The following is a 25,753-nucleotide window of genomic DNA, read 5'->3' as shown; positions in this document are numbered from 1 at the left end:
CGATTTTTGTCAGAAATACAAAAGTTCCATAATGATTAGTGTTTCCCTCCAGCCCTCTAGTGGTGAAATTACGGTAATGCGCATTATAAACACAGTAATACACAGCAGGCTTTTGCACATTCTGATGGATTAATTGACCTTTCAGGAGGAAAATAAAATTGTCTGATTAGTGCCCACGAAATCATGAAAAACTAAACAATTAGCTAGATTAATATTTAGAAATCTTAATTGAAGATTATGATTATTCAAAATGTATTTGATTGAAGAACACATTACACACTAAAAACTAAACATTTAGCTAGATTAATATTTAGAAATCTTAATTGAAGATTATAATTATTCAAAATGGATTTGATTGAAGAACACTGTACATTAGCGGCGGTCGTTAACATGAGGAAGGATGATGTTAGAGTGGCCTTATTTCTCTTACAGCGAATTGGATGACTGTCGTTCATATTCCATTCACCCAGCTCTATGTAACATCCATAGGTTTAGGTTACTGTCATTCATATTCTATTCACCCAGCTCTATGTAACATCCATAGGTTTAGGTTACTGTCATTAACCCAGCTCTATGTAACATCCATAGGTTTAGGTTACTGTCATTCATATTCCATTCACCCAGCTCTATGTAACATCCATAGGTTTCGGCTACTACATGATACTCAAATTTTCCCTATACCCATCATGAGGTTCCTACAACCTGGCCTATGAATGAACGTTTACAAAGTAGGTGCGCAGATCAAGAGGGCTCCATGAGTTGCACAGCAGTGGTCTAAAGCACTGCATCTCAGTGCAAGAAGCATCACTACAGTCCCTGGTTCGAATCCAGGCTGTATCACATAAGGCCGTGATTGGTTGTCCCATAGGGCGGCGCACAATTGGTCCAGCGTCGTCTGGGTTTGCCGGGGTAGGGTGTCATTGTAAATAACAATTTGATATTAACTGACATGCCTGGTTAAATAAAAAATATCATTTTAAGTAATCAAAGTGACAGTCAGTGACACATTCAACACCGCCTTGCACACTCTTGCGTGCATTTAGCTGATCTAGGGTCACATCAAATTTGATTTGTCACATGAGAGTACAACAAGTGTACACCTTATAGTGAAATGCTTACTTGTCATTTTAGGTGAAATTGAAAAAAAGGGGCGGATCCTTAAGACAACGCAGTCTTAAGAAAAATAAGTGTTAATTAAAAAATGTAAAATGAGAGTAACAAATAATTAAAGAGCAGCAGTAAAATAACTGCAGCGAGGCTATACAGGGGGTACCGGTACAGAGTCAATATGTGTGGACACCGGTTAGTTGAGGTAATTGAGGTAATATGTACATGTAGGTAGAGTCATTAAAGTAACTATGCATAGATTATAAACAGAGAGTAGCATCAGCGTAAAGGGGGGTGGGCAATGCAAATAGTCTGTGTAGCCATTTGATTAGCTGTTCAGGAGTCTTATGGCTTGGGGGTAGAAGCTGTTAACAAGCCTTTTGGACCGAGAGTTGGCACTCCAGTACTACTTGCCGTGCTGTAGAAGAGAGAACGGTCTATGACTAGGGTGGCTGGAGTCTTTGACAACCCTCTGTCGTGCCTTGCGGTCGGAGGCTGAGCAGTTGCCTTACCAGGCAGTGATGCAACCAGTGATGCTCTCGATGGTGCAACTGTAGAACTTTGAGGATCTGAGGACCCATGACAAATCTTTTCAGTCTCCTGATGGGGAATAGGCTTTGTTGTGCCCTTTTCACAGCTGTCTTGGTGTGTTTGGACCATGATCATTTGTTGGTGATGTGGACACCAAGGAACAGCTCTCAACCTGCTCCACTATAGCGCTGTCGATGTGAATGGTGACCTGTTCGGCCCTCCTTTTCCTGTAGTCCACAATCATCTCCTTTGATTTGATCACGTTGAGGGAGAGGTTGTTGTCCTGGCACCACACGGCCATGTCTCTGACCTCCTCGCTCTAGGCTGTCTCATCGTTGTAGATAATCAGGCCTACCACTGTTGTGTCATCGGCAAATTTAATGATGCTGTTGGAGTCGTGCCTTGCCGTGCAGTCATGAGTGAACAGGGAGTACAGGAGGGGCCTGAGCACGCACCCCTGAGAGGCCCCTGTGTTGAGGATCAGCGTGGCGGATGTGTTGTTACCTACCCTTATCACCAGGGGCGGCCCATCAGGAAGTCCAGGATCCAGTTGCAGAGGGATGTGTTTAGTCCCAGGGTCCTTAGCTTAGTGATGAGCTTTGAGGGCACTATGGTGTTGAACGCTGAGCTGTAGTCAATGAATAGCATTCTCACATAGGTGTTCATTTTGTCCAGGTGGAAAAGGGCAGTGTGGAGTGCAATAGAGACTACATCATCTGTGGATCTGTTGGGGCGGTATGCAAATTAGAGTGGATCTAGGTGTTCTGGGATGGTGGTGTTGATGTGAGCCATGACCAGCCTTTCAAAGCACTTCATGGCTACTGATGTGAGTGCTACGGGTCGTTAGTCATTTAGGCAGGTTACCTTAGTGTTCTTGGGCACAGGCACTATGGTGGTCTGCTTGAAACATGTTGGTATTACAGACTCGGACAGGGAGAGGTTGAAAATGTCAGTGAAGACACTTGCTATTTGGTCAGCCCATGCTCACAGTACACGTCCTGGTAATCCGTCTGGCCCTGCGGCCCTGTGAATGCTGACCTGTCTAAAGGTCTTACTCACATTGGCTGCGGAGAGCGTGATCACAGTCTTCAGGTACATCTAGTGCTCTCATGCATGTTTCAGTGTTATTTGTCTCGAAGCGAGCATAGAAGTAGTTTAGCTCATCTGGTAGGCTTGTGTCACTGGGCAGCTCTCGGCTGTACTTCCCTTTGTAGTGTGTAATGGTTTGCAGGTCCTGCCACATCCGATGAGCTTCAGAGCCGGTGTAGTAGGACTCGATCTTAGTCCTGTATTGGCGCTTTGCCTGTTTGGTGGTTCGTCGGGGGGGCATACCGGGATTTCTTAGAAGCTTCCGGGTTAGTCCCGCTCCTTGAAAGCGGAAGCTCTAGCCTTTAGCTCAGTGCGGATGTTGCCTGTAATCCATGGCTTCTGGTTGGGGTATGTAGGTCACTGTGGGGACGACGTCATCGATGCACTTATTGATGAAGCCAATGACTGATGTGGTGTACACCTCAATGCCATCGGAGGACTCCTGGAACATATTCCAGTCTGTGCTAGCAAAACAGTCCTGTACCCTAGCATCTGCTTCATCTGACCACTTTTTTATTGATCCAGTCACTGGTGCTCCCTGCTTTCATTTTTGCTTGTAAGCAGGAGTCAGGAGGATGGAATTATGGTCAGATTTGCCAAATGGAGGGAGAGGGAGAGCTTTGTATGCATCTCTGTGTGTGGAGTAAAGGTGGTCCAGAGTTCTTTTCCCTCTGGTTGCACATTTAACATGTTGATAGAAATTTTGTAAAACTGATTTAAGTTTCCCTGCATTAAAGTCCCCGGCTACTAGAAGCGCCTCCTCTGGGTGAGCGTTTTCTTGTTTGTTTATGGCGGAATACAGCTCATTCGATGCTATCTTAGTGCCAGCCTCTGACTGTGGTGGTATGTAAACAGCTACAGCGAATACAGATGGACTTGCCAAACCCCCCCAATAATTAACTTAATTTTGTCACCAGAGTCATACTTTGTGGCACTATATAGAATATATATTTTGTTCTATAGAACAAAATTCAGCAGGATAGGCAGCCGAAATTCATTAAAGTATGTGTTATATTAAACAGAGGGAGTAAAATGTAGGCAAGCAATAAACATTTCAGAACTATTAGTCAAATTAGACATGGGCGAGATGACGAATTTTGGCAAAGAGATTTATAGACTAATAAACTTAAAACAAAATAGCCAAACCCAAAACTGCAGACATTACTTGTGCCTCCCCCGCGATCAAACCGCCACAAAAAATGTATGAAACGCAGCCTAACGGGATCACTGACAGCTGCCTTGAAAGACACAAATAAAACCTGCTTTCTGCTACTAAGATCAGTGAAATGTGAACTGACAACGGAGTGAAGAGCAGAAATCTCAACTAGCAAGAAAGTTGCAACAATGAAGAATTGAGTGTGTGCCCGTCCACGTGAAGGACTTTCGGCACAATACCGGTGGAGGCGTAGCAACGATCCTGAGGACTGACATGGGATGGGCGCCTTCCGAGCCAACCGTGGTAAGAAACCTCTCAAGCCAACTAGGGCGTGACAGCCCAGCGCGCTGGCTTATACATTTTTTTATTATTGATACAGAAACATTAAACAATTATTCAGATTTGTTAAGAAAAAGTTGATTGGCAAAGTCATGAAACCTTGGAAGAATTGAAAAAACACCTTTGGGATATGATAAAAAATTATGCCTCTGGGTATCAGAATGTGGGAGAGCGGTGGAAAATCACAGAGTAGGCTATTTGGGAGTTGTAGTTTTAAGGAGAATCAGTGGGAAGAAAATTGCCTACATGCCTACAGTATGCAATGTAACTGTATAATATAACTGTACAGCGCAACACATCCTTTAAAATATCAACACCCACATGGTGACTGTCTCCCAAATGACACCCTATTCCCTTTCTAGTGCACTACTTTTAACCAGGGCCCATAGGGTTAGAGCATGTTGTAGGTTCCTGTTGTAGGTTCCTGTTGTGTGTTGAGCCAGTGTGTGGTGGAAGAGATTAAGATAAAGAGATGTTGAAAGGGTGAGACTGTCTCAATGCACGAGAGGAACTAAAGCAAGCCAGTCAGATCTTCTAAGGCAAGTATCTGTGTGAGCAGACGACCAGCTATAATTAGGACTACTGTAGATGTCAGTCATTATTTATTGAAGCTAGAAAAGCCATCATACCGAGCGTACTGAGTTGGTTTAGGATATATTGTTATTCACCGAGAATTGGATTATCTTTGCACTGTGTAGGCCTACTTCACAGTCTATGAGCACAGTATTACATCAGTTGAGATGCATCGTGTTGAAGAGCTTCTGTTTCTGTTGACCAAGCGGGACGTTTTTCTATGTGTTCTCAACCCTTGTTGTGTCTCTACTCTCTATCATACAGGATGGATTAGACTAGAGTAGAATAGAATAGAGTAGAATAGAAAACAGTAGAATAGAGTAGAATAGAAAACAGTAGAATAGAGTAGAAGAAAACAGTAGAATAGAGTAGAAGAAAACAGTAGAATAGAGTAGAAGAAAACAGTAGAATAGAGTAGAATAGAGTAGAGTAGAAAACAGTAGAGTAGAGTAGAATAGAGTAGAGTAGAAACCAGTAGAGTAGATGAAAACAGTAGAATAGAGTAGAAAACAGTAGAGTAGAGTAGAATAGAGTAGAGTAGAAAACAGTAGAGTAGAGTAGAATAGAGTAGAGTAGAAAACAGTAGAGTAGAATAGAAAACAGTAGAATAGAGTAGAGAAGAAAACAGTAGAATAGAGTAGAGTAGAAAACAGTAGAGTAGAGTAGAATAGAAAACAGTAGAATAGAGTTGAGTAGAAAACAGTAGAGTAGAGTAGAATAGAAAACAGTAGAATAGAGAAGAAAACAGTAGAAGAGTAGAGTAGAAAACAATAGAATAGAGTAATGTAGAATAGAATAGAGTAGGAAACAGTAGAATAGAATAGAGTAGAATAGAGTTGAGTAGAAAACAGTAGAGTAGAATAGAAAACAGTAGGATAGAAAACAGTAGAATAGAAAACAGTAGAGTAGAATAGCTTTATTTGACTTAAGGTTGATGGTATTGTTTCTATGCAGGATGGCTGTTATTGATGCCGTGCTGGATCGTCTGCTAGATGAACTCCTGGGTCTGGGTCGTCTCCTGTCTCCTCTCTGCTCCCTCTATGTTCTCCTCCAGCTCTCTGCTCTGGTTGTCCTTCTCCTCCTGTCCCTCCGTGTCGTCTGTCTGCTGTGGAGCCATGCTCAGTTCACCAGACGTCTCCGGTGCTTCAGTAAACCCCCCACACAAAACTGGCTGATGGGACACCTGGGAGAGGTGAGAAAACAGACTCTCTGTGTGTGTGTGTGTGTGTATGTATGTGTACAGACTGAATGAATGGATGGAATTGAAAGGACATTAACCCCTACACTACAACCTGCATAATAATAAAGCTGATCCAATATTAATTTAAATGTATGTTGCTCCAGGGAAAGGAAATGGTTTTGTTGTTGTTGTGAATTCAGTGGATGTTTTAAGTCTCAGTGACCACCATTTTGTATTAGGCTAGTGAAGCTGACTGTTAGGCAACAGGGCTTTGTTGACAGGAAAAGGTTCTTCCTGTTGTTCAGAAGGGTAAGCTACTGTAAGTGTTGCACCACAAACACTGAAAACTAAAGTCTGTCTTTTACAACTCTAGTTGTCAACACTGAAAACTAAAGTCCGTCTTTTACAACTCTAGTCGTCAACACTGAAAACTAAAGTCTGTCTTTTACAACTCCAGTCGTCAACACTGAAAACTAGTCTGTTTTTACAGCTCCAGTCGTCAACACTGAAAACGAGACTGTTTTTACAGCTCCAGTCGTCAACACTGAAAACGAGTCTGTTTTTACAGCTCCAGTCGTCAACACTGAAAACGAGTCTGTTTTTACAGCTCCAGTCGTCAACACTGAAAACTAGTCTGTTTTTACAGCTCCAGTCGTCAACACTGAAAACGAGTCTGTTTTTACAGCTCCAGTCGTCAACACTGAAAACGAGTCTGTTTTTACAGCTCCAGTCGTCAACACTTAAAACGAGTCTGTTTTTACAGCTCCAGTCGTCAACACTGAAAACGAGTCTGTTTTTACAGCTCCAGTTGTCAACACTGAAAACGAGTCTGTTTTTACAACTCCAGTCGTCAACACTGAAAACGAGTCTGTTTTTACAGCTCCAGTCGTCAACACTGAAAACGAGTCTGTTTTTACAGCTCCAGTTGTCAACACTGAAAACGAGTCTGTTTTTACAGCTCCAGTCGTCAACACTGAAAACGAGTCTGTTTTTACAACTCCAGTCGTCAACACTGAAAACGAGTCTGTTTTTACAGCTCCAGTCGTCAACACTGAAAACGAGTCTGTTTTTACAGCTCCAGTCGTCAACACTGAAAACGAGTCTGTTTTTACAGCTCCAGTCGTCAACACTGAAAACGAGTCTGTTTTTACAGCTCCAGTCGTCAACACTGAAAACGAGTCTGTTTTTACAGCTCCAGTTGTCAACACTGAAAACGAGTCTGTTTTTACAGCTCCAGTTGTCAACACTGAAAACGAGTCTGTTTTTACAGCTCCAGTCGTCAACACTGAAAACGAGTCTGTTTTTACAACTCCAGTCGTCAACACTGAAAACGAGTCTGTTTTTACAGCTCCAGTCGTCAACACTGAAAACGAGTCTGTTTTTACAGCTCCAGTCGTCAACACTGAAAACGAGTCTGTTTTTACAGCTCCAGTCGTCAACACTGAAAACGAGTCTGTTTTTACAGCTCCAGTCGTCAACACTGAAAACGAGTCTGTTTTCCAGTCGTCAGTCTGTTTTTACAGCTCCAGTTGTCAACACTGAAAATGAGTCTGTTTTTACAGCTCCAGTCGTCAACACTGAAAACGAGTCTGTTTTTACAACTCCAGTCGTCAACACTGAAAACGAGTCTGTTTTGACAGCTCCAGTCGTCAACACTGAAAACGAGTCTGTTTTTACAGCTCCAGTCGTCAACACTGAAAACGAGTCTGTTTTTACAGCTCCAGTCGTCAACACTGAAAACGAGTCTGTTTTTACAGCTCCAGTCGTCAACACTGAAAACGAGTCTGTTTTTACAGCTCCAGTCGTCAACACTGAAAACGAGTCTGTTTTTACAGCTCCAGTCGTCAACACTGAAAACGAGTCTGTTTTTACAGCTCCAGTCGTCAACACTGAAAACGAGTCTGTTTTTACAACTCCAGTCGTCAACACTGAAAACGAGTCTGTTTTTACAGCTCCAGTCGTCAACACTGAAAACGAGTCTGTTTTTACAGCTCCAGTCGTCAACACTGAAAACGAGTCTGTTTTTACAGCTCCAGTCGTCAACACTGAAAACGAGTCTGTTTTTACAGCTCCAGTCGTCAACACTGAAAACGAGTCTGTTTTTACAGCTCCAGTCGTCAACACTGAAAACGAGTCTGTTTTTACAGCTCCAGTCGTCAACACTGAAAACGAGTCTGTTTTTACAGCTCCAGTCGTCAACACTGAAAACGAGTCTGTTTTTACAGCTCCAGTCGTCAACACTGAAAACGAGTCTGTTTTTACAGCTCCAGTCGTCAACACTGAAAACGAGTCTGTTTTTACAGCTCCAGTCGTCAACACTGAAAACGAGTCTGTTTTTACAGCTCCAGTCGTCAACACTGAAAACGAGTCTGTTTTTACAGCTCCAGTCGTCAACACTGAAAACGAGTCTGTTTTTACAGCTCCAGTTGTCAACACTGAAAACGAGTCTGTTTTTACAACTCCAGTCGTCAACACTGAAAACGAGTCTGTTTTTACAGCTCCAGTCGTCAACACTGAAAACGAGTCTGTTTTTACAGCTCCAGTCGTCAACACTGAAAACGAGTCTGTTTTTACAGCTCCAGTCGTCAACACTGAAAACAAGTCTGTTTTTACAGCTCCAGTCGTCAACACTGAAAACGAGTCTGTTTTTACAACTCCAGTCGTCCTGCCCTTTACAGTACAAAACATCTCCTTGTAAAGTGTTTATTGGCCACTCGTTCCACACCACTATCCCCGGGCCTGCGGCTAGAAAGGAGTAGCTTTGTATCAGTACTGCTGTTGTTTCAGCAGTGGGTTTTTGTGACACCCGTGACTGGATATTGCACATGGAAGTTTGGTTTCAGCAATAGTACACCATGAAACATTACCTTCAAATGTCCCAATGCTGGAGGAACCTCCCCCCCAGCCTCCCTAATGTTGCCAACACTGTAGGCCTTTGATGTAGGCCTCCCCAACACTGTAGGCCTTTCTTTGTTTCCCTAATGAAATATCCTTGTTTATCTTTATTCATATATTATAAACAAAATGTGTTTCTACCTACGTGTGTGTGTGTGTTTACCTATGTGTGTGTGTGTGGTGTGTGTGTGTGTGTTTCTACCTACGTGTGTGTGTGTCTGTGTGTGTGTGTGTTTCTACCTACGTGTGTGGTGTGTGTGTGTGTGTGTGTCTGTGTGTGTGTGTGTGTGTGTGGTGTGTGTGGTGTGTGTGGTGTGTGTGTGTGTGTGGTGTGTTTGTGTGTGTGTGTGTGTGTAGATGCGGAGCACGGAGGAGGGCCTGCAGGCGGTGGATCAGTTGGTAAGAACCTACAGCCACTCCTGCTCCTGGTTTCTGGGCCCCTTCTACTCCCTGGTACGACTCTTCCACCCTGACTACATCAAGCCTCTGCTGCTGGCACCAGGTACATACATCTTTCACTCCTGGGTCCTGTTCATTAGGGCACCAAACTGAAGAAAACCCAACTGTAACCCAGGAGGGACTAACTGGAATTGTCCAATAAGAAGGGCTCATTTTCATTTCCCATTGCTAAATGTTTCAAAACGTTTTTTTACTTGTGTGCCCTAATGAACAGTGTCCCCTAATGAACAGTGTGCCCTAATGAACAGTGTGCCCTAATGAACAGTTTGCCCTAATGAACAGTGTGCCCTAATGAACAGTGTGCCCTAATGAACAGTGTGCCCTGTATACAGAATACCACTTCATTTAGTCCATGGACCAGAGGGCCACATTTCACACATTTGTCTACTTTGGGCTGGCAAAGTCTAACAACCATTTTCAGTAAAGTCCATCCATGTCCGTGGGTAATATTTTGATATCAATAACAAGGTAGCTAAATGTGGCCATCACTACATTATATGTTATGACCCCTTATGCAGTTAGTTAGGGGTCATAGACTGAGGGAATGAAATCTAGTTCTGTGTTGTCAGGGAACAATCTTCTCATACTAACTCGATTTGATATATATAAACTTGATGATACAACACTATTTAAGGTATGAAACTATTGGGATTGGTAATGACATGTCTATGGGGCCACCTTGAGGGGTACCAATGTTATACACGTATTCATGTAGTGGTGCAAGGAGACAGAATGGGCAGTATAGGGATGTGCTCTGTTACCACGTGACAAGGGTGTGAAGTAAAAAAAATACTTTCTATTACTACTTAAGTTGTTTGTTTGTGGTATCTTACAGATCACACCTTCCCTGTCAGCATGCTGGGTGTTAATATGCAGCAGAGTATTGTGTCAACTATAAAAACAACATGGTACCAGATATAGATATCTTTATTTCCGTGACCAACTTCCCTAAAAACAAAAATGTTGTTCTGCTATTTGAAACACTCTGGTTTCAATGGTGAATCAGTTGAGGTAAATCATTAGACACAACAGCCCCCCAAAAAATGGACCAATCTCGTGGTTTTTAACATAACATCCATCCAATAGGAAGGATCCATTGCTGTTTGAACCAGTCATTTTCAACGAGCATGTGAACATTCCAACTTCTCTTTAACATTCTTTAATCAGCCTTCAAACATTTTAGACTCACATTCAACAAGATATATAAATGTGTGAAAACATCATTTTATTTGGAGAGGTTATGTATTTAATATGATCAGGGGCTTGTGGAGAACAATTGAATACCATCAAAGCTTTGCCACCCTAAAGTGGATGCCTTTTCCCACTGGCCCATAGACTAATAGGCTGTCTGTCATAGCTGCAGCAAGATGTTTTGAATAGGGGGGGGTCCTGCTCACCCAAGCTCCCATACACACTCCCGTCCTGCTCACCCAAGCTCCCATACACACTCCCGTCCTGCTCACCCAAGCTCCCATACACACTCCCGTCCTGCTCACCCAAGCTCCCATACACACTCCCGTCCTGCTCACCCAAGCTCCCATACACACTCCCGTCCTGCTCACCCAAGCTCCCATACACACTCCCGTCCTGCTCACCCAAGCTCCCATACACACTCCCGTCCTGCTCACCCAAGCTCCCATACACACTCCCGTCCTGCTCACCCAAGCTCCCATACACACTCCCGTCCTGCTCACCCAAGCTCCCATACACACTCCCGTCCTGCTCACCCAAGCTCCCATACACACTCCCGTCCTGCTCACCCAAGCTCCCATACACACTCCCGTCCTGCTCACCCAAGCTCCCATACACACTCCAAGCTCCCATACACACTCCCGTCCTGCTCACCCACACACTCCCGTCCTGCTCACCCAAGCTCCCATACACACTCCCGTCCTGCTCACCCAAGCTCCCATACACACTCCCGTCCTGCTCACCCAAGCTCCCATACACACTCCCGTCCTGCTCACCCAAGCTCCCATACACACTCCCGTCCTGCTCACCCAAGCTCCCATACACACTCCCGTCCTGCTCACCCAAGCTCCCATACACACTCCCGTCCTGCTCACCCAAGCTCCCATACACACTCCCGTCCTGCTCACCCAAGCTCCCATACACACTCCCGTCCTGCTCACCCAAAGCTCCCATACACACTCCCGTCCTGCTCACCCAAGCTCCCATACACACTCCCGTCCTGCTCACCCAAGCTCCCATACACACTCCCGTCCTGCTCACCCAAGCTCCCATACACACTCCCGTCCTGCTCACCCAAGCTCCCATTAGGCTTACAGACATGACTGCCTACAAAAACACACGGATGGGATACACAAACAGGACAAGCTACATTTTTTTTGCCAAATCACGACAGCCTTATCACACATTCAAAATGTACTGATTGATTAAAGTAGGGAAATATGTGTTCTAATTACGAGCTAAAGTTTTGGAATAAAATATGCTTCTCGTCTAGTTTAGGTTTTTTTACGAACTGCTAGTGTGTCATTTAGAACCACCCTGCTAGTGTGTCATTTAGAATAGGTTATAACCACCCTAATAGCTAACTGGCTACTGTGTCATTTAGTCATTTAGAATAGGTTATAACCACCCTAATGGCTACTGTGTCATTTAGAATAGGTTATAACCCCCCTAACTGCTAGTTTGTCATTTAGAATAGGTTATAACCACCCTAATGGCTACTGTGTCATTTAGAATAGGTTATAACCCCCCTAACTGCTAGTTTGTCATTTAGAATAGGTTATAACCACCCTGCTAGTTTGTCATTTAGAATAGGTTATAACCACCCTAATGGCTACTGTGTCATTTAGAATAGGTTATAACCACCCTAATGGCCAATGTGTCATTTAAAATTTGTTATAACCCCCCTAACGACTACCGTGTCATTTAGAATTGGTTATATATTGACTCTTGTAGGTCTTAATTTTGCTAATTAGATAGGCTACCTCACATCTCAATTAGGCTTAAATGTTTGTCGGTTTAGACAGAGAAGATTGGTCTAAACATGTGATTTGGTTGTCCATTGTGCTACTGGCTCTAGTGTGCTAGCTAGCCAGTGTGTTTAAAGTTGAGTTAATTTGTCATGAGAAAAAGGCTTGTGGAAAAAAGAACTCACATGGTTTTACCATCTCACCACCAGGTGGTGCTGCCGTACCCTCTACACCTCTACTCCCTGCTGACATGCTGTCTGCTTTTCTCCTTAGCAAGTAGACCAACAGTGACTATTTTTCTGAATCACCTTCACCATTTTTCCATCCTTGCAGCTTCCATCACAGTCAAAGATGAGCTTTTCTATGGGTTCCTGAGACCATGGCTGGGTAAGTACAAAACATGAACACCTTTCATTTACTTTATCCATACAATACACTCTCAAATCAAATCCTCTCTCACAGTCACAGTAATATTTCCTATGCTATATACAGTACTTTAGGATCCTCTGTCCTAGTGACAGTTACAGTAATATTTCCTATACTATATACAGTACTCTCAGATCCTCTGTCCTAGTGACAGTCACAGTAATATTGCCTATACTATATACAGTACTTTAGGATCCTCTGTCCTAGTGACAGTTACAGTAATATTTCCTATACTATATACAGTACTTTAGGATACTCTGTCCTAGTGACAGTTACAGTAATATTTCCTATACTATATACAGTACTTTAGGATCCTCTGTCCTAGTGACAGTTACAGTAATATTTCCTATACTATATACAGTACTTTAGGATCCTCTGTCCTAGTGACAGTCACAGTAATATTTCCTATACTATATACAGTACTTTAGGATCCTCTGGCCTAGTCAAAGTTACAGTAATATTTCCTATACTATATACAGTACTTCAGGATCCTCTGTCCTAGTGACAGTTACAGTAATATTTCCTATACTATATACAGTACTTTAGGATCCTCTGTCCTAGTCAAAGTTACAGTAATATTTCCTATACTATATACAGTACTTTAGGATCCTCTGTACCAGGGACAGTCACAGTAATATTTACTATACTATATACAGTACTTTAGGATCCTCTGTCGTAGTCAAAGTTACAGTAATATTTCCTATACTATATACAGTTCTCTCAGATCCTCTATCCTGGTCACAGTTACAGTAATATTGTCATACAGGACAGAGTCTTCCCCTTCTCTCATAGTCACAGTAATATTGTCATACAGGACAGAGTCTTCTCCTTCTCTCACAGTTACAGTGATATTTCCTATACTATATACAGTACTCTCAGATCCTCTATCCTGGTCACAGTCACAGTAATATTGTCATACAGGACAGAGTCTTCTCCTGAGTAACGGAGAGGACTGGTCTCGTCGTAGACGTCTACTCACTCCTGCATTCCACTTCGACATCCTCAAGAACTATGTGAAGATCTTCAACCACTCCTCAGACATCATGCATGTGAGTCTATGGAGCAACAGCAGCCATTACGTGGGTTCATTTAAGTAGCAATCAAGCAATCAACACATTTGGCCCATTAAATATGTTAGAGAAACAAGTAGTATAGCTTACAAGTTTATTTTTTTTGCATCAGCTTCTCTGTTTTTAAACTGCCCTCCGTAATTATTGGGACAGTAAAGTATTTTTTTAAAACTTATTTTAGCTCTATACTTGAAAACTTTGGATCCATATCGGGTGAAGAGTTTAGAAATTACAGCAGTTTTTGTACATAGACCTCCCATTTTAGGGGAGCGAACTAGTAAAAAGTGAAGTATTTGGTCCCGTATTCATAGCACGCAATGACTACATCCAATGAGTTTTACATCCAATGAGTTTGATGCATTTGCTTTTTGTTTTGGTTGGGTTTCAGATGATTAGGTTTCAGATACAGTGTATCAGACAGAGGTGGCTGGTGGGAGGAGCTATATCGGTTCAATTCCAGCCATTACAATGAGCCCGTCCTCCTATAGCTCCTCCCACCAGCCTCACCTGGTGTAAGAATGTAAGAGGTAGTGTGGCGATGTGGTGAGGTAGGCAACACAAATGTCTCCCATAGAGTTAGTTGGAGGACTTGTTATGGACATAACCCACTTTAGCATGTACATTGCCTTTGAGTGATTCCACCATTTTAAAGAAGTCAACTTGGTGGGGATTCCTATGGGTTTTAAGTGATCAGCCAAATATCAGAGCATTGTCGCCTGGCTGCAGTGTTTGTAAATGGCTTTAAGCTATATCACTGCCATCTAGTGGCCACAATAAATACATGACACAAGATATGATTCAGGACTCCAGCACTGCAGGTGGCTGTAAATCACCAATATTAGCTTTAGGCTTTTTACAAACACTAAGAAATAAGAAAATGGACTACTTCAAAATGGAGATAGAACGGGCAGTGTTACTGAGGCTGTCACAGACACCTTAATAGGACAGATACAAAGATGACTCCTCTAATTAACTCTATGGTCTCTCCCCTGTTGGTTGGCGTCAGTCTAAGTGGCGCCGCCTGGTGGCCGAGGGAGAGAGCCGCCAGGACATGTTCAATCACATCAGCCTGATGACTCTGGACAGTCTGCTCAGATGTACCTTCAGCTACAACAGCAACTGCCAGGAGTGAGTAGTCTATGTTTAATATTACAAGAGCCCAGTAACCTTCTACCTCTGTTACTGACTGAAACAAGAGCCTAGTAACCTTCTACCTCTGATACTGACTGAGACAAGAGCCCAGTAACCTTCTACCTCTCATACTGAAACAAGAGCCCAGTAACCTTCTACCTCTGATACTGACTGAAACAAGAGCCCAATAACCTTCTACCTCTGATACTGAGACAAGAGTCCAGTAACCTTCTACCTCTGATACTGAGACAAGAGCCCAATAACCTTCTACCTCTGATACTGAGACAAGAGCCCAGTAACCTTCTACCTCTGTTACTGAGACAAGAGCCCAATAACCTTCTACCTCTGATACTGAGACAAGAGCCCAGTAACCTTCTACCTCTGATACTGAGACAAGAGCCCAATAACCTTCTACCTCTGATACTGAGACAAGAGCCCAGTAACCTTCTACCTCTGATACTGACTGAGACAAGAGCCCAGTAACCTTCTACCACTGATACTGAGACAAGAGCCCAGTAACATTCTACCTCTGATACTGAGACAAGAGTCCAGTAACCTTCTACCTCTGATACTGACTGAGACAAGAGTCCAGTAACCTTCTACCTCTGATACTGAGACAAGAGCCCAGTAACCATAGTCCCCTCTACCCTCCTCTATCTAACCCTGTCTCCACCCTCCCTCCTCTATCTAACCCTGTCTCTACCCTCCTCCTCTATCTAACCCTGTCTCTACCCTCCCTCCTCTATCTAACCCTGTCTCCATCCTCCCTCCTCTATCTAACCCTGTCTCCATCCTCCCTCCTCAATCTAACCCTGTCTCTACCCTCCCTCCTCTATCTAACCCTGTCTCCATCCTCCCTCCTCTATCTAACCCTGTCTCCACCCTCCTCCTCTATCTAACCCTGTCTCCATCCTCCCTCCTCTATCTAACCCTGTCTCCATCCTCCCTCCTCTATCTAACCCTGTCTCCATCCTCCCTCCTCTATCTAACCCTGTCTCCATCCTCCCTCCTCTATCTAACCCTGTCTCAATCCTCCCTCCTCTATCTAACCCTGTCTCCATCCTCCCTCCTCTATCTAACCCTGTCTCCCTCCTCCCTCCTCTATCTAACCCTGTCTCCACCCTCCCTCCTCTATCTAACCCTGTCTCTACCCTCCCTCCTCTCTCTAACCCTGTCTCCATCCTCCCTCCTCTAACTAACCCTGTCTCCATCCTCTATCTAACCCTGTCTCCATCCTCCCTCCTCTATCTAACCCTGTCTCCACCCTCCCTCCTCTATCTAACCCTGTCTCCACCCTCCCTCCTCTATCTAACTCTGTCTCCACCCTCCCTCCTCTATCTAACCCTGTCTCTACCCTCCCTCCTCTCTCTAACCCTGTCTCCATCCTCCCTCCTCTAACTAACCCTGTCTCCATCCTCTATCTAACTCTGTCTCCTCTATCTAACCTTGTCTCTACCCTCCTCCTCTATCTAACCCTGTCTCCATCCTCTATCTAACTCTGTCTCCTCCCTCCTCTATCTAACCCTGTCTCTACCCTCCCTCCTCTATCTAACCCTGTCTCCATCCTCCCTCCTCTATCTAACCCTGTCTCCATCCTCCCACCTCTATCTAACCCTGTCTCCATCCTCCCTCCTCTATCTAACCCTGTCTCCATCCTCCCTCCTCTATCTAACCCTGTCTCCATCCTCCCTCCTCTATCTAACCCTGTCTCCATCCTCCCTCCTCTATCTAACCCTGTCTCCATCCTCCCACCTCTATCTAACCCTGTCTCCTCCCTCCTCTATCTAACTCTGTCTGATGGCTCCTTTCCTTTCGTCCAGGAGTTCCAGTGAGTACATAGCAGCCATTTTTGAGCTGAGTACCCTGGTGATCGAGCGGAGAGGACGTATCCTGCACCACTGGGACTGTCTGTACTGGAGGTCCCCAGAGGGACAGCGCTTCAAACAGGCCTGTAGTGTAGTACACGGGTAAGAAGATTGGCTGAAGATTTCCCTGAAATTCCAAGATTTTCCTGAAATTCCTTTTGAAAGATACCTGGAAGCTGGAAATCCAAGATTCCTCCAAACAGGATTTCTGGAATACTTTGGAATTTTCAGAAAGTAACTCAAGTTCTTACAACCCTATACACAGGTTCACCAGGACTGTTGTCCAGGAGCGCAGAGCACAGCTTCTCCACCGGGGGGAGCCAGAGAGCCCTGACACCACAGGAGGGGAGGAGAATAAGAAGAAAAGAGTAGCAGACTTCATTGATTTGTTACTGCTGTCAAAGGATGAGGATGGTCATGGTCTTACAGATGAGGAGATAAAAGCAGAGGCAGACACTTTCATGTTTGGAGGTGATCCTCGAGTGTTCAGATCCACCCTATCCTTTACTGTATTTACCCTGGCAGTATATTCTATCATAAACTACTGTATTTACCCTGGCAGTATATCCTATCATAAACTACTGTATTTACCCTGGCAGTATATCCTATCATAAACTACTGTATTTACCCTGGCAGTATATCCTATCATAAACTACTGTAACTACCCTGGCAGTATATCCTATCATAAACTACTGTGTTTACCCTGGCAGTATATCCTATCATAAACTACTGCATTTACCCTGGCAGTATATCCTATCATAAACTACTGTATTTACCCTGGCAGTATATTCTATCATAAACTACTGTATTTACCCTGGCAGTATATCCTATCATAAACTACTGTATTTACCCTGGCAGTATATTCTATCATAAACTACTGTCTTTACCCTGGCAGTATATCCTATCATCAACTACTGTATATACCCTGGCAGTATATCCTATCATAAACTACTGTATTTACCCTGGCAGTATATCCTAGCGTAAACTACTGTATTTACCCTGGCAGTATATCCTATCGTAAACTACTGTATTTACCCTGGCAGTATATCCTATCATAAACTACTGTATTTACCCTGGCAGTATATCCTATCATAAACTACTGTATTTACCCTGGCAGTATATCCTATCATAAACTACTGTATTTACCCTGGCAGTATATCCTATCATAAACTACTGTATTTACCCTGGCAGTATATTCTATCATAAACTACTGTATTTACCCTGGCAGTATATCCTATCATAAACTACTGTATTTACCCTGGCAGTATATCCTATCATAAACTACTGTATTTACCCTGGCAGTATATCCTATCATAAACTACTGTATTTACCCTGGCAGTATATCCTATCATAAACTACTGTATTTACCCTGGCAGTATATCCTATCATAAACTACTGTCTTTACCCTGGCAGTATATCCTATCATAAACTACTGTTTTTACCCTGGCAGTATATCCTATCATAAACTACTGTATTTATCCTGGCAGTATATTCTATCATAAACTACTGTATTTACCCTGGCAGTATATCCTATCATAAACTACTGTATTTACCCTGGCAGTATATCCTATCATAAACTACTGTAACTACCCTGGCAGTATATTCTATCATAAACTACTGTATTTACCCTGGCAGTATATCCTATCATAAACTACTGTAATTACCCTGGCAGTATATTCTATCATAAACTACTGTATTTACCCTGGTAGTATATTCTATCATAAACTACTGTATTTACCCTGGCAGTATATTCTATCATAAACCACTTTGAGACTTTATTCTCTCTCAGGTCATGACACCACGGCCAGTGGGATCAGCTGGGTTCTGTATAACCTGTCTCAGCATCAGGACTACCAGGACCGCTGTAGAGCCGAGGTCAACGACCTGCTACAAGACCGAAAGACAGAGGACTTAGACTGGTCAGCACCTGTCTGTCTGTCCGTCCGTCAGTCTGTCTGTCTGCTTGCCTGTCTGTCTTTGTTTCTGTCAGGGGGATGGGTCATACCACAGGGTGAGGGGGACGGGTCATACCACAGGGTGAGGGGGACGGGTCATACCACAGGGTGAGGGGAGGGGGACGGGTCAGACCACAGGGTGAGGGGGACGGGTCATACCACAGGGTGAGAGCAGGGGGACGGGTCATACCACAGGGTGAGGGGAGGGGGACGGATCATACCACAGGGTGAGGGGAAGGGGACGGGTCATACCACAGGGTGAGGGGGATGGGTCATACCACAGGGTGAGGGGGACGGGTCATACCACAGGGTGAGGGGGACGGGTCATACCACAGGGTGAGGGGAAGGGGACGGGTCATACCACAGGGTGAGGGGGACGGGTCAGACCACAGGGTGAGGGGGACGGGTCATACCACAGGGTGAGAGCAGGGGGACGGGTCATACCACAGGGTGAGGGGAAGGGGACGGGTCATACCACAGGGTGAGGGGGATGGGTCATACCACAGGGTGAGGGGGACGGGTCATACCACAGGGTGAGGGGGACGGTCATACCACAGGGTGAGGGGGACGGGTCATACCACAGGGTGAGGGGAAGGGGACGGGTCATACCACAGGATGAGGGGAGGGGGACGGGTCATACCACAGGGTGAGGGGAAGGGGACGGGTCATACCACAGGGTGAGGGGAGGGGGACGGGTCATACCACAGGGTGAGGGGAAGGGGACGGGTCATACCACAGGGTGAGGGAGTGGGACGGGTCATACCACAGGGTGAGGGGAGGGGGACGGGTCATACCACAGGGTAAGGGGGACGGGTCATACCACAGGGTGAGGGGGATGGGTCATACCACAGGGTGAGGGGGACGGGTCATACCACAGGGTGAGGGGGACGGGTCATACCACAGGGTGAGGGGGACGGGTCATACCACAGGGGGAGGGCAGGGGGACGGGTCATACCACAGGGTGAGGGGAGGGGAACGGGTCATACCACAGGGTGAGGGGAGGGGGACGGGTCATACCACAGGATGAGGGCAGAGGGTTCATACCACAGGCCTTTCTCAAATAGGTCACATTTGTAATAATGAAAAGTCCCGTCCTCTCTTCATCTCAACATGGCAGGAATGTGTTCTCATCAGTCTAGTTCTTTATATGATACAAGGAGAAGATACCAAGTTAATAAGAGTAGTCTTGGATCTCTGTGGGCCAGGACACTCAAAACCACAGAGAGGATACCACTTTAATAAGTGTAGTCTTGGATCTCTGTGGGCCAAGACACTCAAAACCACAGAGAGGATACCACGTTAATAAGAGGAGTCTGGGGATCTCTGTAGGCCAAGACTCTCAAAACAGACCAGTCCTTTCTGTGTGTGTGAATGATCCATAAAAGAGTGCCTGGTGTGTTGTGTTTCTGCAGGGAGGACCTGAGCAGCCTCCCCTTCACCACCATGTGTATTAAAGAGTCTCTGAGACTGCACTCCCCCGTGTCTGCTGTCACCAGACGATACACGAAGGACATGACGGTGCCAGGTGGACGGGTCATACCACAGGGTGAGGGGGACGGGTCATACCACAGGGTGAGGGGGACGGGTCATACCACAGGGTGAGGGGGATGGGTCGTACCACAGGGTGAGGGGGACGGGTCATACCACAGGGTGAGGGGAACGGGTCATACCACAGGGTGAGGGGAGGGGGACGGGTCAGACCACAGGGTGAGGGGAGGGGGACGGGTCAGACCACAGGGTGAGGGCAGGGGGATGGGTCAGACCACAGGGTGAGGGCAGGGGGACGGGTCATACCACAAGGTGAGGGGAGGGGGACGGGTCAGACCACAGGGTGAGGGGAGGGGGACGGGTCAGACCACAGGGTGATGGGAGGGGGGCGGGTCAGACCACAGGGTGAGGGCAGGGGGACGGGTCATACCACAGGGTGAGGGCAGGGGGACGGGTCATACCACAGGGTGAGGGCAGGGGGACGGGTCAGACATAAAGGGGAGGAACAGGGCTACAACCACCAAACACTTTCTCTGTCTCCCCTGCCTGCTCTGTCTAGACTACCTGCTCTGTCTCCCCTGCCTGCTCTGTCTACCCTGCCTGCCCTGACTAGACTACCTGCTCTGTCTAGACTACCTGCTCTGTCTAGACTACCTGCTCTGTCTAGACTACCTGCTCTGTCTCCCCTGCCTGCTCTGTCTACCCTGCCTGCTCTGACTAGACTACCTGCTCTGTCTAGACTACCTGCTCTGTCTAGACTACCTGCTCTGTCTACCCTGCCTGCTCTGTCTAGACTACCTGCTCTGTCTACCCTGCCTGCTCTGTCTAGACTACCTGCTCTGTCTACCCTGCCTTCTCTGTCTACCCTGCCTGCTCCGTCTACCCTGCCTTCTCTGTCTACCCTACCTGCTCTGTCTCCCCTACCTGCTCTGTCTACCCTGCCTGCTCTGTCTACCCTGCCTTCTCTGTCTACCCTGCCTTCTCTGTCTAGACTACCTGCTCTGTCTACCCTGCCTGCTCTGTCTAGACTACCTGCTCTGTCTACCCTGCCTGCTCTGTCTAGACTGCCTGCTCTGTCTACCCTGCCTGCTCTGTCTAGACTGCCTGCTCTGTCTACCCTGCCTGCTCTGTCTACCCTGCCTGCTCTGTCTAGACTGCCTGCTCTGTCTAGACTGCCTGCTCTGTCTAGACTACCTGCTCTGTCTAGACTGCCTGCTCTGTCTACCCTGCCTGCTCTGTCTAGACTGCCTGCTCTGTCTAGACTGCCTCGTGAATTACTGTTGTCACGTTCTGTTGCATAATTCAACAAATGTGTCGATAGCAGGATACACTCTGATTAGAAATCAACACTCTTGGGTCTAGATTACACCTATCTAAACATGCTTTACTTAAACAATCCGAGTGTTCATTTTCAGAAGTTGCTTTCATTTCAGCTGATCTAATTTGTGAACATTTCAACTTTTTTAAAAATTCCACGAAAAATGTATTCTCTTTCTTGTGACATACAATACCAGTCAAAAGTTTGGACACATCTACTCATTCAAGGGTTTTTCTTTATTTTTACAATGTTCTACATTGTAGAATAGAGTGAAGACATCAACACTATGAAATAACACATATGGAATCATGTAGTAACCAAAAAAGTGTTAAACAAATCAAAATATATTTTATATTTGAGTTTCTTCAAAGTAGCCACCCTTTGCCTTGATGACAGTTTTGCACACGCTTGGCATTCTCTCAACCAGCTTCATGAGCTAGTCACCTGGAATGCATTTAAATTAACAGGTGTGCCTTGTAAAAAGTTAATTTGTGGAATTTCTTTCATTAATGCGTTTGAGCCAATCAGTTGTGTTGTGACAAGGTAGGGGTGGTATACAGAAGATAGCCCTATTTGGTAAAAGACCAAGTCCATATTAAGGCAAGAACAGCTCAAATATGCAAAGAGAAAAACCCCGGAATGAGTAGGTGTGTCCAAACTTTTGACTGGTAGTGTGGAGACGGTGCGTTAAATCCCTGGCGAAGCTTCAGCGTTTTTATAGACTATAAACGGAAAGGCAACGTAAACACAGGAAATAGATAGCTGAAGAAGACAGATCCTCAGGTGTGCAGAGCCTGTGCGTTTCTAATACTAATGTCTAATGTATTTTTTCCACGTCAGGTAGCATCTGTCTGGTGAGCATCTATGGGAACCATCACAACCCTGAGATCTGGCCTGACCCAGACGTTAGTACAGTTTACTACATCGACACTCAGGGCTCTGACGAGCTCCTAATATCCTCTCACAGTGCCGCTAACAGTCACTTTAGTCTGATGGCATTTCACTCTTCTTCTCTCCAGGTCTACAACCCCATGCGCTTCGACCCTGAGAACTCAAAGGACCGTTCATCCCATGCCTTCATACCTTTCTCTTCAGGACCTAGGTGTGGATTCTAATTGACTTTATATTTATACACATTATGATCCCAGCCCATGCATAACATAGCCTAATGTTTAGAACCTGTTCCCCGATCCGTCTGTGCGTGGCATGACAGTACAAACAGATCCGGAGACCAGGCTATGATGATACAGTATCAACCATCACCGATCATTCTGTGCTATAGGAACTGTATAGGTCAGAAGTTTGCCATGGCGGAGCTGCGTGTGGTGGTGGCGCTGACCTTGAGGAGGTTCCGTTTGACCCCTGGGGGGGTGGAGGTGAGGAGGCTACCCCAGCTGGTGCTCAGGGCCGAGGGGGGGCTGTGGCTGACGCTGGAGACCCTAGACGCCCCCCAGGACTAACCCCTGAACTCCTCTCTCCTCTATGGATCAGACATAGAGAAAACTGGTTTTATGATTTTACTGTATAAACATACGCTGAGTATACGAAACGTTAAGAACACCTTAACACAGTAAAATACATAGGCCTAAAGCCTACAAATAAATAATAGAATACATAGGCCTAAAGCCTACAAATAAACAATAGAATACATAGGCCTAAAGCCGACAAATAAACAATAGAATACATAGGCCTAAAGCCGACAAATACAAACAGCAAAATATCCTGATGAAAATGCAGGTTCTCATGAATGCTCTACTCAGCCTCCCTTTCCATCTGTCTTGACTTGAGCTATGACTCAACGTTATCAGGACAGAGAACCCACATACATACTCATTGCTCTCTCAGATGGATATAAAATAAACCCGTACTTGTTGTTTCTCACAAGTGTATCAGGTTGTGAACTATGCAAACAACGTTTTTCCACTCCGGGAAGGAGAACGGTAAATGACTGTAATACATGCATTAACAGAAATGTAACCAAATGACGGGATGAACGGCACATCTACTATGCCTACTGGTTACATATATGATGGAGAATTGAACAAAACAAACAATCGAAGAGCAAACAATTCGCAACAATGAATGTGCAATAATTGTCAGGAGACCGCAGGGGGAACATTCTGGAGAGAGACGCCCATATCTTCGCCACACATCTCTCCCCTACTTCTTGTTGCAAAATGTTTAAATTAGTCTCGAGACACATTATCTTCACACATTTGAGATGTTTTTCACTGACAGCCACAACTCAATAATCAGCGAGGTCTATTGCCATGCGCACTGCCCAAATTGCTGGTTTCCCAAATAGGAATAGGCAAACAATCCATAGCAATCCATAGAGACAGAGGGATGCTTTTTCGCTCGCTCGAATGCTTTATCTGAGATTGATGCGTATTTCTGTCTGCGCGCGTCTTGGTCAAATAAATGATCAATATTTTCTATATTTTATTTGGACGGGCAAGGAGGTAGGTAGGGCGGGCCAGCACCCCTAGGTCCCGCCCATAACGTTTCAGGCGCATCGGTTTGTGTCAAGAAGTGCAACGCTGCTAGGTTTTTCATGCTCAACAGTTTCCCGTGTATATTTAACTAGTTAAGAACAACATCTTATTTACAATGACGGCCTAGGAACAGTGGGTTAACTGCCTTGTTCAGGGGCAGAACGACCGATGTTTTACCTTGTCAGCTCTGGGGATTCGATCTATCGACTTTTCGGTTACTGGCCCAACACTCTACCCCCAGGCTACCTGCCGTTTATGATGCTCTGTGACTAAGTTTAGCTCTCTGGTAAAGTATTTAGAATTATCTTATTGAGACAGAAGTAAATATTTAATGTTGATAAAACATCAATTACTTTAGGGGAAGCAAGCATCTGAACACCGTGCTCCCGCTAACTTTCCTTTCTAATTCGCAATTGGCTGAAACCATAGATAACTATATATAATGACGAGACGTTGATGTCTCCGTTCTAACAATACGAGTCGTCCCAAAGGCGGGAATGCAGGCTGCAAGCTTAGGTCTTGCAAATCATACCCATAGAAACGCTATGGGTTAATTCAGGATTTATTAGTGTGTATCAAGAATGGTCCACCACCTAAAGGACATCCAGCCAACTTGAGAACAACTGGGGGAAGTACAGGGTGCTACTGTAGGTAGCCTAGCACTTAAGAACGTTGGGTCAGTAACTGAAAGATCACTGGTTTGAATCCCCTAGCAGACTAGGGGGGAAAAAATCTGTCGATGTGCCTTTGAGCAAGGCACTTAACTCAAGTCACTCAAGTCATAAGAGTGTCTGCTAAAGTGTGAAATGGGTCAGCATCCCTGTAGAACACTTTCAACACTTTGTAGAGTCCATGCACAAACATCTGAAGCTGTTCTGAGGGCAAAAGGGGGGAGGTGCAACTCAATATCAGGAAGAGGGTGTTCCTAATGTTTTGTCCACTCAGTGTATGTCAGATGTATTAGAACATAAATACACATAGAAACATCTCAATGCACGGTGAATGTAGGTCGGCCTACTGAATGTATGTGAACATAAATACACATAGAAACATCCCAATGCACGGTGAATGTAGGTCTACTGAATGTATGTGAACATAAACACATGTAGAAACATCCCAATGCACGGTGAATGTAGGTCGGCCTACTGAATGTATGTGAACATAAACACATGTAGAAACATCTCAATGCACGGTGAATGTAGGTCGGGCCTACTGAATGTATGTGAACATAAACACATGTAGAAACATCTCAATGCACGGTGAATGTAGGTCGGGCCTACTGAATGTATGTGAACATAAACACATGTAGAAACATCTCAATGCACGGTGAATGTAGGTCGGGCCTACTGAATGTATGTGAACATAAATACACATAGAAACATCCCAATGCACGGTGAATGTAGGTCTACTGAATGTATGTGAACATAAACACATGTAGAAACATCTCAATGCACGGTGAATGTAGGTCGGGCCTACTGAATGTATGTGAACATAAACACATGTAGAAACATCTCAATGCACGGTGAATGTAGGTCTACTGAATGTATGTGAACATAAACACATGTAGAAACATCTCAATGCACAGTGAATGTAGGTCGGCCTACTGAATGTATGTGAATATAAATTCATTAAGTACTTTTCATCTGAATTGTTAATGTGATTTTTGTAAGCAATTTTTTTTAGCAAGTGTGAGTGCATTGTTATTTTGGGATTCAATAAACATAGCCTTGATGAGTA

At 44.8% G+C, this 25,753-nt stretch overlaps 1 protein-coding gene across 3 annotated transcripts; it reads left to right on the top strand.

Moving 5' to 3' along the window:
* Window positions 1-4,673: 4,673 nt before the first annotated feature.
* Window positions 4,674-25,753, top strand: LOC139413753 (cytochrome P450 4F3-like). Of its 3 annotated transcripts, none has more exons than XM_071161495.1 (13): window positions 4,674-4,761; window positions 5,750-5,987; window positions 9,228-9,372; window positions 12,602-12,655; window positions 13,616-13,743; window positions 14,771-14,892; window positions 16,716-16,862; window positions 17,026-17,231; window positions 18,550-18,679; window positions 20,128-20,261; window positions 22,362-22,426; window positions 22,541-22,623; window positions 22,804-25,753. In XM_071161495.1, the coding sequence occupies exons 2-13, from the start codon at window positions 5,751-5,753 to the stop codon at window positions 22,979-22,981; spliced, it is 1,629 nt and encodes a 542-aa protein (XP_071017596.1). In that variant the 5' UTR covers window positions 4,674-4,761; window position 5,750; the 3' UTR covers window positions 22,982-25,753. The 3 variants fall into 3 exon arrangements, with proteins under 3 accessions (XP_071017596.1, XP_071017604.1, XP_071017588.1); XM_071161503.1 differs by having other exon boundaries at window positions 4,725-4,773; window positions 22,804-23,538; XM_071161487.1 differs by lacking the exon at window positions 4,674-4,761 and having other exon boundaries at window positions 5,539-5,987; window positions 22,804-23,538.

This window comes from Oncorhynchus clarkii, chromosome 1 (assembly GCF_045791955.1).
Source record: "Oncorhynchus clarkii lewisi isolate Uvic-CL-2024 chromosome 1, UVic_Ocla_1.0, whole genome shotgun sequence".
Classification (NCBI taxonomy): Eukaryota; Metazoa; Chordata; class Actinopteri; order Salmoniformes; family Salmonidae; genus Oncorhynchus; species Oncorhynchus clarkii.
Note: the sequence above shows the minus strand (reverse complement) of the source record. Positions and strands in the feature narration are given on the sequence as shown.

Excerpts from the sequence above, each read along its gene's own strand:
- LOC139413753 (XM_071161487.1), top strand. The coding sequence starts at position 5,730 with ATGGTATTGTTTCTATGCAGGATGGCTGTTATTGATGCCGTGCTGGAT. Across the intron at positions 14,893-16,715 it reads TACAACAGCAACTGCCAGGA|GAGTTCCAGTGAGTACATAG; the intron begins GTGAGTAGTCTA and ends CCTTTCGTCCAG. Across the intron at positions 22,624-22,803 it reads CCTTTCTCTTCAGGACCTAG|GAACTGTATAGGTCAGAAGT; the intron begins GTGTGGATTCTA and ends TCTGTGCTATAG.